Consider the following 20,353-nt stretch of genomic DNA (forward strand, 5'->3'; position numbering starts at 1 on the left):
GGGTTAAATGCAGAGCACAAATTCTGAGTATGGGTCACCATACTTGGCTGAATGTCACTTCACTTCATATGATGCTCATAAGTTTCTTCTGAAAACATCAAATCAGTAAAAGAATAAAAATTGCACTACGAAAGATCTCCATGAGTAGCCTGTTTTTGCACTTCCTGTTTTCTCTGCTTGAGAATTTCGGTCCAAAAAATGGATGACCTGGATGAAGCAAACGTGTACTTTTGTTTACAAATTCTGGTTCACTTGCAAAAAGGGCAGTGTGAAAGCAAACCAACTTTGTATTTGACCAAAGCAAGTGAGCTAGCGGACTATCCTGGTGTGAATACACCCTTAGGTTTTTGTTTTTTTCAGAGGATTAAACTTACTTGCTTGATGCTCAAAAACCAATGAGGTTTTTGAAGATTGGGGAATATATTTTCAGTCTTTCTACATATATTTTTTAAAAGTCTAATTAAGTGTGTTACATGCCATATATATACAAAGGAAATCCTAAACCAAATTATTTTCAGTGTGCCTTCAAATGTGGTTTGTATGGAGACTCTTGAGGGGACATGGTGGTGGAATGGAGAGAAATAGGAGAGAAAATTATATTTCAATGCTTTTGTGTTCTCCTGCACAAGTATGCATTCCCCTGAGAAACTTTATGTTCACTTGCAAAACTTTGAATACCATCAACATGTCCCTTTAGGGGCTCTGTATGTTTGAGAGATCCAGATCATAAAATACTTTGCGCCCTGTTTACATTTTTGTATTTTTTTTTTTTGCTATCCACTTTTAATTAGATTACCCAAAATAGATCATAAGACCAGGTTTAGATGGGGTCTAAGCAAGTCTGAATCTTGAAACAAGTGATTCCGGGACTATAGGATTATCCTGTGATGCAGGATTACTACTGTAAATGTGCTTCAATCCGGATCCAATTTGTAACAGAAGTTAGATCAAAAGTTTAGAAGTTTAGAGACAGAGATAACTACATAAAACCTCTTAGTTCTAGACCTGAAAATACCTTTTTTTTTTTTAAAGAGAACTTACTCTTCTCAGACCAGATCTTTGATTTTATTGCTTATATAGACAAGCTCTTTGGCTCTGAGCTGCAGGATTATCTGCTCTCAAGGGAACTGCGGTAGAATCATGTCTGGTAGCACTGTGTTCTGGATTCCATTGATCCCACTGCAGAAACCTGCTGAGATGTATCTACAAGACTGACACAATCACTCTTTCTCCCTCTCTCTCTCGCATTGCCATTCTCTCAGAGTGCTGAATGTATGCTATTTTGTCAGACACACTCCTACCCCCAGGCAGCCCACCCACCATACCTCCCACCCCCAGCCCTTCCCATGCAGGACCAGGCTGTCCCCCTTCTCAGTCGACCCAGATCACCAAAGAGTGGAGGACTGACTCAGTCCCTGCTTTTATCTCCCATTCCATATTATTCTCATCTTCCTCTACAGAGGAGATGCAGGCTCTTCCAAGGCATAGTGCCCAGGTTGTTGGCACTAAGGGGTCAGCGAAAGGTGAATTAGCCCCTCACAAAGCCAAGCAGAAGGAGCATAAGCACCAGGAGCTGTTGGCTTTAGCTCTGGGGGTGAATCTGGGCTGTAAGGGTGCCCTCCTCTGGAAGCCTCTAAAGATTTTGGCTTGTTCACAGATCAGCCCATCACCACTGAGACGACGGACCACAATCAAGGATGGACCGGAGAAACACTGCAATTATGAGAAGATCCACAACTTTAAGGTGGGTGCTGGTTGTGTTATGGTGTTATGTCATGTCATGACGGAATTATGATATCTACACCATTCAAAAGTTTGGGGTCAGTAATATTATTGAAAAAAATTATAATAATGATATTTTTATTCTGCAAGGATGAGAACTGGGAAATTTATAATTTTCACGAAAGATTCCTATTTTAAATAAATTGTTTTTTAACTTTCTTTTCAACCAACAAACATATTAAGCAGCACAACTGTTTATAAAACTGATAATAGCATTGTTAATAATTTGCAGCTTTGGTGAGTATAAGAGGCTTTAGAAAACAATCAAAAATCTTACCAGCCCCAAACTTTTGAATGGTTCAATATGTTCATCTCATCATAAACTCCTTATCGACATCATACAAAAAGCGTCAAACTGGCTGAATCTTTAACAGGTGAAGGTAGCTGGGTAACTATGTTTGGACTTTTTTTTTTTATCTGAAATGCTGTTTTATTACATAGTCTCACTGTCATCTTTCCATTGTGATCATTGTGACATCAATTTTAATGTTTTATGCAGAATTATCAGTTATTTTAGTTAACTATCTGTATTAAATGTTGATATTGGGCATACTGAATATATTTTGTGAATTTTTTTGCATTTATTTGTTTGTGATTTCTCAGTTGTTTAGATTGTTTTTTTCAAAACCACCAAAATTTGAATGTTGGTTGTGGTCCTAACAAAGTCAGTCACTTCTTTATTTGGCATTAGCATGAGATTTTTCAGATGTTTACTAATGTCTCATTCAAATGTTTATGTTCTGACAGAATTTAAATGCACGGTACACATACTGTGAGTCTCGTATCAATAAGCTTAAATCTATCATAGGAGCCTAATTGCCTAAGCTTTTAATCCATTAACAGCACTCTTGACTGATAGGATTGATCGCACAAATCAATAACCTCTCGCTGCCGAGCTGCTGAATGGCCTCTTGCATTTCATGCCTTTTCAGCTTCTGAAAAATATCTGAGGCTGAGAATCAGCACAGTGTACCATCATCTGACTTGCTTTTTAAACCCCAAAAGAGCTAAACAAAGCAGTCATCTGACTTCAACGTGTCGCTTGGAAGTTTCCTTATAACATCTTCCTCAGGGTGTCACCAGTGGTCATAAGAGCATTATGGATTATACAGTATTACCTCCCACATAAAAGTGTTCCAAAACCTAGTGAGCACACTCAATATGTAGTGTTTTAATGTATATCATAAGTTATGTTCCCTATGCCAAGGCAATGTAATTCATGTTGGCTCAAGAGATATTTTGTTTTGGCCAAATGTATCAATCAAAAATCATAATAAATATTTTGATACTCAAAGTCAACAATAAATAGTTTAATGTAAAAAAAAGATTATTGTTAAGAAATAATATATGTATTCATGCATGCATGTATATGTATATTATTTAGTTATTTATTTATTTATTGCCAAATCCATCATATAAAATAAAATAAATAAAATCCCAGAATTCTGTTATGAGCTTTGTAAAAAGCGCAAATTCAATACGATAATGGAAGAGAAATATTTATTATTGATTGTAAATACTTAAATTGTAAAAAAAAAAAATTACATACAAAAAATGTAATACAAAAACCTATAAAACATTTTATTGAGTGCTATTTATCTGATAATGCAGAGTTTCTGCCCTATGTTGGGTGCAAATCAGTCACTTATTAGGTGGCATTTCAGCTAGAATGTAGACAGCTTATTGGGTTTTGGCCTGAGATGAATTGTATTCTCATTATGATATTTACATCATTATGATATTTACATTTAAGCAGTCATACACCTGGGCTTTGATCCAAAACCCTGTGTTGTGTCTTTTCTTTTATCTTTGTTCTGTGTTTTGACAGCACAAGGGCGTGCATGGGAACATGCTTTGCGTGTGACTTTCAGCAGCTTGGTAACAGATGCCAGACACATTTTCCCCTTGCAATCCTGTAATCTGACTCACATATAAAAATGTAGAAAATCAGGGCTGAGTCTTTACAGGGGGTCCATCCTATTTACATTTTTTCGGTACCACCCTCAGTCTTAGAGGCTTGATTATTTCTTCCTGCCTTCAAACTGTCCCTCGACTGATTTGTTGCTGTCATAGGGTTTTGCAGAAACAGTGGAGCTGACACTTCACAAAGCTACAGACAACAGCTTCACTCGTCACTGGCTGTTTCCTACAACAAACGTCATGCATCATGTTGATCTAAACATATTGAATTGTAATACATTTTTGGAACTATGTCCCAAGAGTTAGTGTACAAACACTTTGCCATGATGGTGCAGATGACAGACATCAAAATTTTAATCACTTCAGTCACATTTCCTTTTCCATTTTTTTTTTCCTGGGGCAAGTAGCAAATGGCAATGAAATAGTTTTAATTAATGTTTTGTTTTGTTTTGTTTTATTTTCTATTTTGTTTATATATTTGTATTATATATATATATTTGTATTTCTTTTCAAAGCTGTTTCGTTTGTTATTCTGATGCAAGTGGTAAACTGAAATTATTTAAAAATTAATTAAAATGATATTTACTCAAATTTTAATTTGCCAGTTTTCCTTTGAAAAAACTTAACTTAAACAGTAATGGTCAGTACCTACCAACATTTGTAAAATAATATAATGCCAATGTTGCTTTATGGAAGCCTGTTTCCAGCACTGAATAAAAAAAAGAAATAAAAAGATGATTGCAACTTTTTATATCATTTCTGCATGATATAAACTCGCAATTGTTAGTTATAGCTTCAGTATTACGTGATATATAAACTCACAATTCAGACTTTTTTATCAGAATTGCATGATATAAACTCACAATTGTGAGTTATAAAGTCCAATTGTGAGGAGAAAAAAAGAATATTTTCTCAGAATTGTGAGTTTGTATCTTACAATTCTGACTTAACTCTCAATCGCATGTTATGAAGTCTGAATTGCGAGATATAAACTCACAACTCACAACTGTTTTTTTATCTTGCAATTGCAAGTTTATATCTCACAATTCTGAGAAAAATCTGAATTGCAAGATTGTATCACGCAATTCAAAGAAAAAATTATTGGGAGATGTAACCTCGCAATTGTGAGAAAAAAGTCGTAATTGTTTTTATGTTTGACCAAGTCTCAGTGAGACACGGTCACTCCGTTGTCAGGTACAGTAAGAGATACTCTGGAAATATAATCATTCATTTTCTTTGGAACTTTCATTTTGAGCTTTAGCTAGAAAAATTACAATCTAGAGATGAATGATTCACTTGCCTAATATGTATGTATGTGTGTTTTTTGATGTGTGCTTGACTCACAATGACTGCTTTGCCTTTGGTGTAGGTGCACACCTTCAGAGGGCCGCACTGGTGTGAATACTGTGCAAACTTCATGTGGGGTCTTATCGCCCAGGGCGTCCGTTGCTCAGGTAACCCTCCACCAATCACAAACCCTCCCACAGAAATAAAGTGTCCATCAGAATTATGGCACCTGTCGAGGAGCATTATTCATATCAAATTATAATCCAAAGGCCGCTTAGGATCCAGATAATTTCTCATGCCATTCTGGTAGCAATGCTTAATTGGCTGTAGAACTTTTCCAGCATGCTGTGGCAACCTGAGGATAAATACTGAAAGTGATACCTGGGACAATAAGGGTTTTACCTAGTATGCTGATGTGTGGGTATTTTGCATTCCTTAATGACACCTGGTACAAACCAGTTGAGTGCCTTCTGTTGAGTGTTGACTATTTATAGTGAAACATACTGTGTACACTGTGGAGTACTGTGTGAGAGGCACACCCAGGTAAACCAGGACAGTCTCTTTGTGTTTATGCAAAATGCATCAGGCTACACTTCAAATCACACATGCATAAACACATAAACATACATAAACAGATGCATAAATGCACACACACCTGTACTGTATGACAAAGTATGACACTTTATTGGTTATGTACAAGTGATGCATATGATTTATATAATAGCTTTACAACAAACTTAAATTATTTCAATTTAATAAATTATGCATCACAAACTAATGATTTTTGTATGAATTCATTTTAATCCAGGTAATACTAGGTTACTTTATAAAGAAACTGTTGTTTTTTTTATATTGTTCACTAATTTTTTTATCCTTAATCGCATCCCAAATAAAAGTTTTTGTTTATGTAGTATATGTATGTGTACTGTTTATTTATTATGTACAGTATATATAAATACAAACACATGCATGTATATATTTAAGAAAAATATTTTGTTTATATATTAAATATATTTATATATAATATAAGAATCTTAATATATAAATGTATAAACATAAATATTTTCAAAATATACACTGTATGTGTTTATATTTATATATACATACATACACAGTACACATACATATATAATGTAAACAAAAACTTTAATTTTGGATTCGATAAATTTTTTTTTTTGTGATATGTATGTTGTGGTTTTGTTTTGTTTTTTGTTTTGCTTACCTTTGAGTTGGTTTGTTTTGCTTTTCATTATTTTGTGAGGCAAAAGGCAAATTTAATTTAAATAAATAAAAATAACAACCAAAACATCGTAGTTGATCATATTTGATACAGGATGGTTCATGACTACAGGTTTGCTCAGATCTCATGTTAACATGGAGCTGGTTATTGTTTGACATCACTTCCCCAAAACACTCCCAATACATAAACTCAATCCAGTCACAAGGCTTTGCTGTTGGTTTTTCACACTGTAAACGGCCTCATCCATTCGGGCCATTATTCAAGCCTTTTCTTTTCACACAGGAGCCTCTCTTCTTTCACTCTGGCTCCCGGGCAAGCCAGTGTCATCAGACACATCGAGAATTAGAGCAGAGTTGAATGTGTCCCTAGGCCCATATGGAGGAACACAGAGTGTTTTTCTTTTTGTCCTCTTCTGTTTTTTTCTCTGTGGCCTTTAAGATGCTAAGGAGGGGTTCAGGCAGGCAGTAAAACTGACAGAGAGTGTGATTTATGGCATTGCTGAAGATGAGGAGCAGTGGGACAGCATGTGCATACTACTGGAGACACACAGAGAGACAGACCCCCTACTGCCACATTCCCATGCACACACACACACACACACACACACACACACAGAGTCCCAGTGTCAAAGCTGTTAGCAAACCAGGATTCTTACAACTTAAACAACATAAAACCTGATAATTTTTTCCATAAGTTCTAATTGTGGAGTCAAAGGGAGCGTTTTGCACTCATTAATTGTAGCAAAACTGTCAAAGCAAATTATACATTTTCTGAAGAAAATGCGAGGGCCACAGACATTAGGTGTTGTGCGTGGTTCCCAGAGCATTGCTATGTGGTTGCTAGGGTGTTCTGGATGGTTGCTAGGTGGTTGCTTAATCTCTAAGGTAAAAAAAGGAAACTCCAAATGGTCCCCTAAATATTTCATTCGTATAATATTCTGGTTCAACATTTGTCCTTATGCCACATAATTTCAAGTATCATTCATATCTGTATCACAATTTGTGTGGAGTACATTACATCCCAAAGTTCTTAGATGTTTTTTTTTTAATTTTATGTTTCTTTTTTTATTTTTTATATCAAGCCCTGAGTATGAGCAAACACCTGTCACGTGTATGTTCCTGTTTGCCTTATTTGGTCCTTCCTGTGCCTGTCCTGGTCATGTGAATTTGTTCCCAGCTGTGTTTCATTGGTGTCTGTGAATTTAGTGTTCCCAGTCCCTAGTTCTGTCTGCTGTTAAATGCGGTTCTACAAATGTCATACCTGAGTTCTTGAGTGTTTACTTTTTGTTGATTTCGAAATTCAACTCCAAGAATAAGTATTCTCCAGCGTCTCCTCATCTCTCCCTCGTGTGACATGACAACACCTGTAATATGGAAAAAGGTCACATTTTACAGTAAGGTTTTGTGTAATCATTTGTATATGCAGTGACTGACATGAAACAATGAACAATACTTTTACAAAATTGTTTGTACTTGGGTTAGTACATTTCTAATATTTTAAGTCAGATTAATGAATGAGTTCATTTACAGTGAACAAATAGGAGTAATATTACATTTATAGCTTTAATTTCACCCGAAAATTAATATTGTCATAATTCACTAAACCTCATGTAATTCTAAACTTGAACGTTTCATCTGTTTTTGTCAGTTTTAATCCAGGGAACTCAAAAGCCTCAAACTTCAAAAGCGACATAATGTTACTTTAGTGCCACTTTTACAGTTTTTATTATTTTGAACTGCCTTTATGTTTTCAGTTTTAATTTTAGATACAGTTTTGTTGTTTGTTTGGTATTATAATAACTGTTGTGTTGTTTCATTTTTTTCTTCCATTTTTAGTCATTTTAGTACACCAAGTTAAACTAAATGAAAATTAAATATTTCTTGGCAGCTGGGAATAAAGATAATCTTATGTTTTAATTCTGTAAATAAAATGTTTAGGTTTTATGTTATACTTCTTATCATTCTTATCAAAATGTTTTAAAACTAAATTATTTAACTATAATAACCCAATGAAAATGGATGAGGCCAATCCGTAAATGGTAAAATGCTCTGTTTCAATGGTACAGCCACAAAACATACATATACTCATTATATAGTTATGGACTGTTAGTTCATGACACCTATTCATTAAGGGGATAGTTCAACCAGAAATGAAAATTCTGTCATTAATTACTCACCCTCATGTCGTTCCAAACTTGTAAGACCTTTGTTGATCTTTGGAACACGGATTAAGATATTTTTGATGAAATCCGAGAGCTTTCTGACCCTCCACAGACATAAAGTGAACTACCAAGATCAAGGCCATGAAAGGTAGAAAGGACATCGTTAAAACAGTCCATGTGACATCAGTGGTTCAACCATAATGTTATGAAGCTACAAGAATACTTTTTTTGTGCAAAGGAAACAAAAATAATGACTTTATTCAATAATTTCTTCTTCTTTTAAAGACGTCCTTACTACCTTTCTGGGTCTAGAACATGTCAGTTCCTTTGCGGTCTATGTAGGGTTAGAAAGCCCTTGGATTTCATCAAAAATATCTTAATTTGAATAACAACATCTTAACGAGATTGGAATGACACGAGGATGAGTAATTAATTACAGAGTTTTCATTTTTGGGTGAACTATCCCTGTAAGTACTGCAATCAAATTCAACTTCTACAGATTCCTGATTCTAATGAACAAAATATGTGTAAAACAGTTGGACATGCAATTCAGGCTAGGCTCAGTGTATTTGGGGACAAGACATGTCAAGACACAAACACATGGCAGAATGTGACTGATATTATCCCACTTCACCACCCAGTTTGACTGACATGCACCTGTTTTTCCACGTATACTTTGCCCTGAAGATATACCCTCCATGAGACCCCTATACACACACACGCACACTTTGGGTATCCCTTACCTTGGAGTCTGTCTTTTTGGAGACAACAGGGTCACACTCCTCTAACCTTTTGACCTGTTACTCTTGCAGACTGTGGGCTGAACGTGCACAAACAGTGCTCCAAACTCGTGCCCAGTGACTGTCAGCCAGACCTACGCAGGATCAAGAAGGTCTTCAGCTGTGATCTCACCACGCTGGTCAAAGCCCACAACTCGCAACGGCCAATGGTTTTGGACATGTGTATCAAAGAGATCGAGCACAGAGGTACTGATCACTTTAATATGGAGATCCCAGATCTTCTCTAGCACTTGTGGCCTTCAGTAAGGCACTTAATCACTGACTGTAGGCATCTCACAGCTGCTCTCTGCTCAGGCGTCTCCTTGTCATATAACAAGATGTGCAAAAAAGAAGAATGCCTAACCTAAAACAACAGGGAGAGGAAGCAAACATTCTTCACATTTTGACTTATTGGGTGACGTCTTCCATTAAAGAGAGCATTCTTTGAGAAATTAGTTATATACTGTATAAGCCAACCGGCATTCTGCTTGCTATATTTGAGAAACAATTAATAAAATTAACTTTTTGATACTTTATGTGACTGACTTTAACCCTCTGGGCTTCTTCGTAAATGGGTCACACTTAGCTTCCTCCCGCCCGAAAACGGGCGAAGCCTTAAAATTGTACTTTACTTTTTCCCAGGATAACCAATCAAATATATTTTTGTTCTATAATGTTTTCTGATTATTATTTAGAATTTTTAGATATATTTATGATACTTTGCATTAATTATATAATTTTTATGAGCTATTTTTTCCATTAGAATTAATATATCATTTTTTATTTTATATTTATTTTTTAAAAAAAATTCAATAAATGCAGCATTTCACATCAAAATAGAGTGCCAGCCTAAAAAAAAAATGTTCCAGGAGAAGAACTTCATCTAGTGGCTTTAAAAAATAGCCACTTTTGTGTAATGTCCTGTACCAGCCTGTAGGCTGTCTATAGCTTCCTATATATCCTATGTAGAAAGGCTATTTGATTCCTTTTGTTGTTTTAGACATGATTTCTCTATCTTATTCGGTTTTTTTATTTAGATATACATTTAGATATTCTAAAAGATGATTACTTTATTTTCTTAACAAAAATGTTTAGATAAGTATCAGGTTTTGCATTATGATTACAATCAAACTATAGCATTTGGTTAGAAAGGGAACACAATGTGTGTGTGTGTGTGTGTGTGTGTGTATGTGTGAGTGAATGTGTGTGTGTGTGTGTGTGTGTGTGTGTGTGTGTGTGTGTGTGTGTGTGTGTGTGTTGCATTTGAGCGAGAGTCTCTTTTTGTATTTTTTATTTATTTATTTTTGCATATTCTCAAAATTTGCTGTTGCAGTCTTACCAGTCTCTCTCTTTCTTTCTCTCTCTCTCTCTCTCTCTCTCTCTCTCTCTCTGTGTGTGTGTGTGTGTGTGTGTGTATTTGAGCAAGTTTTTTTTTTCATTTATTGATTTTATGTGGAATATTCTACAAATTTGCTGTTGCAGTCGCCAGTTTATCTGTGTATGTGTGTGTGTGTTTGTGTGCGTGGGTGTGTGTGTGTGTGTGGGGGGGGGTCTTATTTGCACTCTTGATGTTCTAGAGTGTCACCCCTTCATTGCTGTACACTTTTTTTCAGCACAGTTGCTGATCTGTAGCTTGTACCACCAAAAGTTTCTCTGAGTTTTCCTATTTTTTCGTATTTCCCATTCATTTCCTATGTCGCCCGTTTTCGGGCGGGAGGAAGCTAAGTGTGACTTTTTTTTTTACGACCCTTTAACATATCAGAATCATCTCCTTGATTTTTTTGTGTGTTCATATAGGTAATACAACAAAAGTCATCCAAGTTTCATCCCCATCCGATGAAGCAAAAAAATTAAACATTTCAAAACGTTCAAGTTTTCGCCCGTTTTCGGGCGAAGAAGCCCTGATAGATTAACCAGGCAAGACGCAGAATACCCTATTAATCAAAAGGATAATCAAAACATCAATTGATTATCTGATTAGTTGTTAGTTGCAGTCTCAGTTTGATCAATACTAATTTACATGTTTACCTCCAAGTCCACTGATTGGATAGTTGAAGTACATATGTGTTACTTCTGCTTCTTCCAGGTTTGAAATCAGAGGGTCTGTACAGAGTGTCAGGCTTCACAGAACACATAGAAGATGTCCGCCTGGCCTTCGATAGAGGTTTGCAAAGGTTTAGAATAACTGTCTGTGCCTCAGACCTGAAGGTGTATGATAGCTGTTCAACTAACGTTTGGTCTCTTTACATTGGCTTACATGCTTGAATGAACTCTCAATCCTATTTTATCTTATTTTTATTTTATCAACATGCAGCCTGGATGGAAAAACCCATGCTTCTCCATTCAAAACAATGTATTTTTGGTACGGTATAGTGATTAATCTGTTACTGATAACAGATAACTAATTCTACTTTGCAGATGGTGAGAAGGCAGACATCAGTGCCAATATGTACCCAGACATCAATATAATTGCCGGAGCTCTGAAGCTTTATTTGCGAGATCTGCCCATTCCAGTTATCACATATGACGTCTACTCCAAATTTATTCAAGCTGCCAGTAAGAGACTATAACTATGTATTAATTCTACAATATCAGTTATTTGTGTTATAATTAACTAGACTCTTTCTCTTGTATTCCGTTTTGATGATCATTATTTTTTAACTACTTCGATCTTGTCATCAAATACCCTTTGATTCTGGTACAACACTTAAATAATTTTAATCATTTTGACAATGACATTCAGAGGTTTGGGGTCAGGATGATTTAATTGATCAAAAGTGACGAAAACATGTTACAAAAGAATCATATTTGAAATAAACGCTGTTTAGAACTTTCTCTTCATTAAAGAATCCTGAAAAAAAAATGTCTCAGGTTACGACTGTAACCTATGTTCCCTGAGAACAGGGAACGAGACACTACGTCAGAATGACGCTTTGGGGAACGCCTCAGGCGTGACAGGTGTCTGAAATCACTATCAAATCACGGCAATCATAATGACCGGCGACAGCCCGTGAATCATTAACGTGAATGATTAACGTGCGACCTGCAAGTATAAAAGGGAGCCTTGCAAACATGACAAACATCCTATCGTCTGAAGGGACTGTTGCAGGCAGGCCCCGAGGCATGGCAGGAAGACGTAGTGTCTCGTTCCCTGTTCTCAGGGAACATAGGTTACAGTCGTAACCTGAGACGTTCCCTTTCGAAAGGGAACTCTACACTACGTCAGAATGACGCTTTGGGGAACGATATACCAACGCCACCATGCTAAGGGGAGTGCCTGCCAAGCGGCAGTGACAACTGACAGAACTAGCAAATTCAAATGAAACGCTAGAACCACTCACCCTCAGGTCACACTGGGCTGTCAGTGACAGCACTCCCTACGGTCATAGCCCAAGCTATATGATACCACAGAAAAACCTCCATAAACATAGTTTTAGTGAAAGGTCTACCTGGGCCTGCTCAAGGGCCTAGGACCACACTTCAACTTCTTAGAAGGGGTCCCTTCTAGGGAATGTGGCTAGGGAACCTGAGGGAACCCCAGCCAGTCACTATTCAGGGGAACGTGCCACCTGAAATGCCACCAGGCAGGCCTGACCTGGTGTCACCATACAAGACACTATAGTCTGGCCACTTCCTGTCTGTCCGAAGACAGAGCCTCTGGACACTTGCCTTTAGGAAGGCATCCAACCCGAGGGACTGCGAAGCAGGCAGTGAACCACTCGGACCGGATCTCAGAGACGGGATATCCTGGAGAGTATGACTCAGCATAGTGCATTACAACCCTTGCCAGCGAGGGGAGTTTCTCTACTCGATCCACGGATCAACCCAGTGTTTGTGTTTCAAAACACTAAGGAGGCCTGTGAGGGCCTAAGGACTTATCTAACTGGGAGGCCTCATGAGAGGCCTACGACCGACTGATCAGACTCAGGAGACCACATACTCATACTGACCCTCAGTGAGGGGAGCATTAGATCTACCTGGTAGGCAACCAGGCTGTAGCAAGATAAAGAGGTTCCAGGAGGGAACCCGTAGCAGAGAATAAAAACTTGAGTCGAGCCAGGGCGCAAGCTCACCTTTGGTAGCTGCCTGATAAGGTCTGCTAAACTGAAAGTAAGCGGCCACTAGCTTACAAAACCCAGCACCACTGTGAAACTACTCAGGGAGACCTGGAGAGGCCTACTACCTGACAACCACAGTATGTGGGAGCTCACCATCAGAGAGGCCTGGTGCAGCCTACTATCTGATAACCATAAAACGTGAGAGCTCACTTTCAGAGAGGCCTGGAGAGGCCTACTACCTGAAAAACCATGCTCAGTGGAACACACAGTAAGTGGGAGCTAACCTTCCAAGGAGGCCTGGAGAGGCCTACTACATGATAACCACAGTATGTGGGAGCTCAACTTCAGGGAGGCCTAGTGAGGCCTACTACCTGATAACCACAGCGCATGGGAGTTCACTTACAGAGAGGCCTGGAGAGGCCTACTACATGACAACCACAAAACCTGGGAGCTCAACTTAAGGGAGGCCTAGTGAAGCCTACCACAGTACATAGGAGTTCGCTTACAGAGAGGCCTAGAGAGGCCTACTACCCATTACCAGAAAACCCACATTAAGTGGAAACTCAAAGTATGTTGGAACTCAACTCCAGGGAGGCCTGGTGAGGCCTACTACCAGAGAACCATGACATGAAGGAGCTTACTTTCAGGGAGGCCTGGAGAGGCCTACTACCTGAAAACCACAGCTGACAGTGGGCCAGACTGGCAGTCCAGTTGACTGTCTATGGGGCTTTGCCTTCAGGGAGGCCTTATGAGGCCTACTACCTGATAGTTCAACCTCAGGGCCACTTAGTACCACAGTATGAGGGATTCAGCCCTCAGGGAGGCCTAGTAAAGCCTACTACCTGATCTCCACAAAAAATGTGGGAGCCCATCTTCAGGGAGGCCTGAAGAGGCCTACTTCCTGAAACGGTCTAATCAGCTGGATGTGTACTGCTGCTGGGGACTCGCCTAACAGGGAGGCCCGGTCGAGCCTACTAGCTGATAGCGAGTCTTTCTGCTACTTTAATGAACACTGCTGGAACCATACTAATAAAAAACTTTCCTAAAGTTTTGACCTAGTGTATGCTCCACAATGTTGTGACCCACCTCCGAGGAGGCCTGTTAAGACCTACTACTCGGTAGTGAGTCTTCTGCCCAAACTACCAGGGCCAACCACCAAAGGTGAGCTGGCCTAGGAGCCCTATCTTAGGGGTTACCCAGTCAAGGAGGCCTGCTGGGGCCTACTACCTAACTGTGCAGCCTTCAAGGCAGAAAAACTGTTACTACAGCGCTTACAGCATCCTGGTACCTAATCACATTGCCAAAGGCAGTGTACTCAGCAAAAAGCAATACCCTCATAGCAGGGGAGTACAACATACGCCACTCTGCCTAGTGGAGGCCCCATTTTAAGGGCCTACCTACTAAATGCAAGGGCATCAGCTCATGGCAATGCTCTGGCTTCAAGGGAGCGGAGTTCAAATACCGGAATGAAATGTAGTTAGAACTCCCTGCTCAACCGGAGCCATCATGGTGTGAGGTAGATAATACAGAGCTGAGAATGGATTACTCAAAACTACCCTGCGTTAGCGGGGGAGTAACACCATATGCCCCTGAAATGTTAGACAGGGAGCGGGCCTGCAAGTGGCTCCAAAGGGTGACAGGGATTTGTCCTATGCCCAGCCTGGGGGAGCGGAGCTTGCTTGCAAGCCAACCAACTTTCACCCATCGTCCGAGCGGTTCAGCTCAACGGGCTGAGTGGAGCCAGCTCTAGAGGCCTAAAAACAAGTAGCTCTGTTCGGCAGGGTCTGGCAAACTACCACATCGCAGAGCGAAAGACAGCCTGACCCGCCTGAAGGATCATACCTCAACTACCACCCTGCATTACTCTATCACCCCTGAATGCAGTGAAAGGGGCGGGCTTTGGCCAACAACTCCCATTTAAGGGAGGAGGCTGAAATCTCGGGGAGGAAGCCTACACATAATAAAATGCGGCAGCTATACTTAGCAAAACGCCTCCAACATCCCAAACATAGCCTAGGCCAGCTACAGAGGCGGCCCGGGTTAGGGCCGACCTACAAGCATAGATCTACCTGAGGGCTCGGAGGAGCCACAGCCTACTTGATTGAGAGGCTGTGAAACACTCAACCTACTGCCAGGGGAGCGAAGTACTCAGGATACCAATGTCACAAACCGAAAGGTAGGACATAAGATCTATCTGAAGCGCCAGCGTCAGTCTAAACCTAAAGTAAAAAAGTTTATTTTTTATTTTTTAGGAAGACCAACTACTCTACCCCTAGGCGGCTTAAAGCCCTGAGGCTAACATAGAAATGAGTGGTGGCCCACCACGCATAAAAATGTCATGACAGGAAGGCCATCACCTACTCACACGGGAGTCAAATCTTTTTTTGAGCTTCTCCCTAAATCGTTCTAGCCACAAGCTGGGGGGGGGGCTTCAGGGCCCTGAAGTTCCAATACCTTACCTCATTGCTCCTCTAAGAATGACTCCCTAGGTCTATACAGGGAACAAGGTCTGTAGAGAAATACAAATCAGTGTTAGTATACACACAGAAATTATATTAAAAACCAACCAGTTCACCTGCGGCGTGCAGAGTGAAGACTCGCCAGAGAGTTCTCTATGAACCTGGGGGCCATCACTTTACATGCCTGAAAGAGGCGCTCTCACCAACCAAGCCGAGGCGGGCCATCAGAACCTTGTTCTCATCCTAGACCCAGCCCCAGGCCTGGTGTAAGAAACGCCTGGGGAGTCGGGAAAAAGAGGAGAGGGCTAGGATAGTAACAGCCCTCCAGGAGATGATCCATCACTAACGCTGTGATCGTTTGTACTGGATCACCTCCCTCAGATCCTTCTTTTTCCTGCGGGAGTCACGCCTCCTCTGTGACCTGCTCCTACATGGAGGGGGTGCACGAGAGGCGACACTAGCTCTCTGGCCCTGTCTACGGCCCTCAGGTCGTGAAGGGCCAGGCTCTCCCGCCTGCCTGGGCTCGGATCCGGATCTCAGCGGTATACAGGTCTTAAACGCCGCTGACCGCGCCTTCGCCTCCCTGAACTTTCCAACCACCGCCTCCACGGAGGTGCCAAAAAGTTCAGAGGGCGAAACCGGTGCATCAAGGAGAAAGGCCTTCTCTTTCTCCCCGATGCCAGCCAGGTTCAACCACAGATGCCTCTCCGTGGCCACCATTGCCGCCATCGATCGACCGATCGAAGCGGCAGTCTGTTTAGTGGCCCGGAGAGCAAGATCTGTGGTGCGGCGCAGCTCAGCCACCGCCTCAGGGGACAGCCCTGCCCCCTGGTCGAGATCCCCCAGCAGGTCGGCCTGGTACGCCTGCAACACCGCCATAGTGTGCAGGGCAGCACCGGCCTGACCCGCTGCCGTGTATGCTCTGCCATTCAAACGCGCTGTGGTCTTGAGCGGTTTGGATGGCAGGGCTGGAGCACTCAGTGTCGACGCCCGCCCAGACACGAGATGGTTCGCAAACGTCTCGTCAATGGGCGGCATCGACACATACCCATACTCGCCGATCCCCTCAACATCAGCGAAACTAGCCCGCTGATGTCGGTGGATCCGAGCAGAGTATGGGTTCTTCCATGCCCTCTCGATCTCAGTATGGAGATCAGGAAGAAATGGAAGGCTCGCCTGAGCTGGTGGTCTATGGCCGGGGAGAAATCGATCGTCCAGCCTGCCACGAACAACTTCTCCCCCTAACGCGCCGCCATGGCAGTTGCAACCTGTCAGTGGCGCGTTCCATTACATCCAGCAGCTCAGCATACACGGGGCAGGGTGGCTGAGAGGGTTCAGGGTCCACCTGAATGACCTCCTCCTCATCCATCACCTGCCCGTCCTGAAGAGCATCTTTTGCAGGAACAGTAGGAGAAAAATCCTCTTCGTCATCCACCTGCAACTCACCCTCGTCATCCGCCGAATCATCTGAGAGGTTAACACCCCTCTCAAGACGATCGGCGAGATCCCTCTGGGAACCCCATGACGCGAGTCGCCGCTCTGCCTCAGCGCGAGCGGGACCTGAGCCACGAGGTACAGATGGTGAGCCCTCCTCACTCGAGAAGAAGGCTAGACGAGAGCGGAGTGTTTTCAAAGCAAAACGCTCACAGTTTGCACAGACAGCTCCCTCAAGAGCCGCCTGTGCATGCTCTTTGCCCAGACAGAGAACGCACAGTTCGTGTGAATCACCCGGCGTCAAATACCTTGGGCACGGATCCGCACACTTCCTGAAGCTTTCAGCCTTCTCCGTGCGTTTCATTTTCTTTGCCGACTTTTCCAGCGATATCAAACAGACAGTCCCTGAAGACGAAAAGATGTTTGTCATGTTTGCAAGGCTCCCTTTTATACTTGCAGGTCGCACGTTAATCATTCACGTTAATGATTCACGGGCTGTCGCCGGTCATTATGATTGCCGTGATTTGATAGTGATTTCAGACACCTGTCACGCCTGAGGCGTTCCCCAAAGCGTCATTCTGACGTAGTGTAGAGTTCCCTTTCGAAAGGGAACTCATAGTTTCCACAAAAATATTAAGCAGCCAAACTGTTTTCAACAGTGAAAATTATAGGACATTTCTTGAGCACCAAATCAACGTTAGAACTCATTTTGAAGGACCATGTGACACTGAAGACCGGGGTAATGGCTGCTGAAAATTCAGCTTTGCCATCCCAAAGAATTTATAAATTGTTAAAATATATTAAAATGGTTATTTTAAATTGTAATAAAAATTCACATTACTTTTTCATACTGTACACTTGATCAAATAAATGCAGCCATGGTGAGCATAAGAGCAAACATTTAAAACATATTTTAAAATCCCCAAACCTATAAATAGTCGTGTAACTTGTAAGTGAAAATGTATAAGAATACAAAAATAAATCATTTTCATTAGTGGTCTCAGATTTTGGACTGTAAGTGCTATAACATCTGTAAAGTCTGTCAAATAGTGGCCAGTTGTAGCAGAAAAACTGACTTTGCACAATTCTGAACAGTATTTTGCAAAACATTTTCTAACATTTCCTTACACTTTCTGTTGTCAGAAATAACAGACCCTGATTCTAGACTGGAGGCGGTTCATGATGGTCTCCTCCAACTTCCTCCAGCCCACTATGAGACCCTGCGGTACCTGATGACGCACCTGAAAAGGTATTGAATGTTCACACACATTTACGGCTCCCTTATGTGCCGGTCCCACAGTTCATTACATGGCTCTCTACCTCACTGAGCCGTTCGGTTTTCAGGTTTTTGTTCCATTTAAACATTCTCCCTGCGGCTTTAAAGAGTGATTTTACTTCCTGTCACCCTGCAGTAGGAAACACAATACAGCACTTTAGCTCAGTGCACTTCAGGAACCAAAAAAACCTATGATCCTCAGGGATTTGTGCTTTACCTCTAACTTGCCAAGCCAGCTTTGCCACATTTCCCCACCCATGAAAATTATATCAGATACCTACCTGCATGTTTATTAGCAAAATTGTATTGTCTGAGGTCTTTTTCTCTATTTATCAGGGTCACCATGTATGAGAAGGACAATTACATGAACTCGGAGAATCTAGGAATCGTTTTTGGCCCAACACTCATGCGGCCGCCGGACCTGAACACACTCACCACTCTCAACGACATGAGATACCAGAAACTGATAGTTCAGCTCCTGATAGAGCATGAGGACATCTTGTTTTAAACGGCTGAAATGAAGACATCTTTTAAAGACTTTAAAGAGCGTGTACATTTTAAAAAGCAGCCTGCCACACATTTCAAAGATATTATGTTTTCTCTTTTGTGTACAAAATTTGGACTTATATGCACATTTCTCTCAATGTGTTTCAGTTCCCCAAACAAATACTGCTAAGCATGGATAAAAATAAACATTCGTGCCGAAAACAGAATTAATTATATTGATGGGCATTTTGTTTAAAGGAGTAGTTCACCCAAAATGAACATTTCCAGAAACTTTGGATGTACTGTAGATGAGTTTGTTTCCCAGTCAGAACTTTTTTTTGAGAAATTTAGCGTTTCATTACCTGCTCACCAATGGACCCTCTACAGTGAATGGGTGCCGTCAGGTTAAGAGTTCAAACCGCTGATAAAGACATCGCAATAATCCACAAGTAATCCACATGACTCCAGTCCAACAATTAACATCTTGTGAAGAGAAAAGCTCTTAAAAAGATGTTAACTGATTATGATCATTGATGAACTGAAGTTGGTTTTTTGATCAGCTTTTTGGACTCTCGTTCTGAGAGGGCACCCTTTCACTGCAAAAGATCCACTGGTAAGCAAGTGATATAATTCTACATTTCTCCAAATCTGTTCTGATGAAGAAACAAACTCATCTAAATCTTGAATGGCTTGAGGGTGATTAAATCTTTTGGTGGGGGGGGGGGGGACTCCTTTAAATCAAATTACAGTAATTATACCGTATGAAGCTATGGTCAATTAGCATTGCAAAACTGACATATTGTCAAGTATGATTAAAAATATATGTATTTTTATGGATCATGACGTGTATGTGTGCTATAGAGGCAAGTCAGTTGAGATCATGTGTAAAGCACTTTTTAATTTTACATGGAGTGTAAATAGATAATATTTTGTTCACCCTGTGTTAATAATGTTGTGTTTAACCCATGCCCCCTTCAAATTATATTTTGTTAGCCCTGACAGTGATTAAGTGATCTACATTATCACCCTGTGAATGGACAAAATGGTTCTGTGAGCTTTTATTTAGTGCTTGTTCCTTCCTCCTTGGACTTGGTCCCATTTCAATGATTTCGCTAAACAAAATTACGTGACTCCTGAGACGAGATCAGTTATTCACCTTGGGGAAAAAAAAGTCCACATATGGTACCTTACCACATACATGGTTACCATTAACTTGGTTTGAGTTCCTTCAAATTGTTTATTTGATAAAACCTTTTTACATAAAAAAAAATATTTTCTGTGAATGATTGTAATTATGAGTGTAATTTATCAAATGCTGATTTATTAAATTATGTAAATCTGGTTACATTTTGACAGTCCAAATGAACTTCTGAAAGTTTGTGTTATTACTGCTTCAGCTGCAACACCTCACATTTACAGCATGTGAAATATGTTGCTGTAATTAGTGCTTGGTCAGCTCTCTTTAGGTGTT

The 20,353-nt window shown here is 40.6% G+C and overlaps 1 protein-coding gene across 1 annotated transcript in view; it reads left to right on the forward strand.

Annotated features, from left to right (window-relative positions):
• Window positions 1–20,248, forward strand: part of chn2 (chimerin 2) — a 51,446-nt gene extending 31,198 nt beyond the window's left edge. The window contains exons 7-13 of the mRNA XM_059567486.1: window positions 1,658–1,744; window positions 5,072–5,156; window positions 9,203–9,376; window positions 11,256–11,333; window positions 11,588–11,725; window positions 18,264–18,369; window positions 18,733–20,248. Of these exons, the coding sequence (XP_059423469.1) occupies window positions 1,658–1,744; window positions 5,072–5,156; window positions 9,203–9,376; window positions 11,256–11,333; window positions 11,588–11,725; window positions 18,264–18,369; window positions 18,733–18,904 (840 nt within the window). The 3' untranslated portion in view covers window positions 18,905–20,248. The remainder of the gene's footprint in view (window positions 1–1,657; window positions 1,745–5,071; window positions 5,157–9,202; window positions 9,377–11,255; window positions 11,334–11,587; window positions 11,726–18,263; window positions 18,370–18,732) is intronic.
• Window positions 20,249–20,353: the final 105 nt, after the last annotated feature.

This window comes from Carassius carassius, chromosome 15, assembly GCF_963082965.1.
Source record: "Carassius carassius chromosome 15, fCarCar2.1, whole genome shotgun sequence".
Taxonomy (NCBI): Eukaryota; Metazoa; Chordata; class Actinopteri; order Cypriniformes; family Cyprinidae; genus Carassius; species Carassius carassius.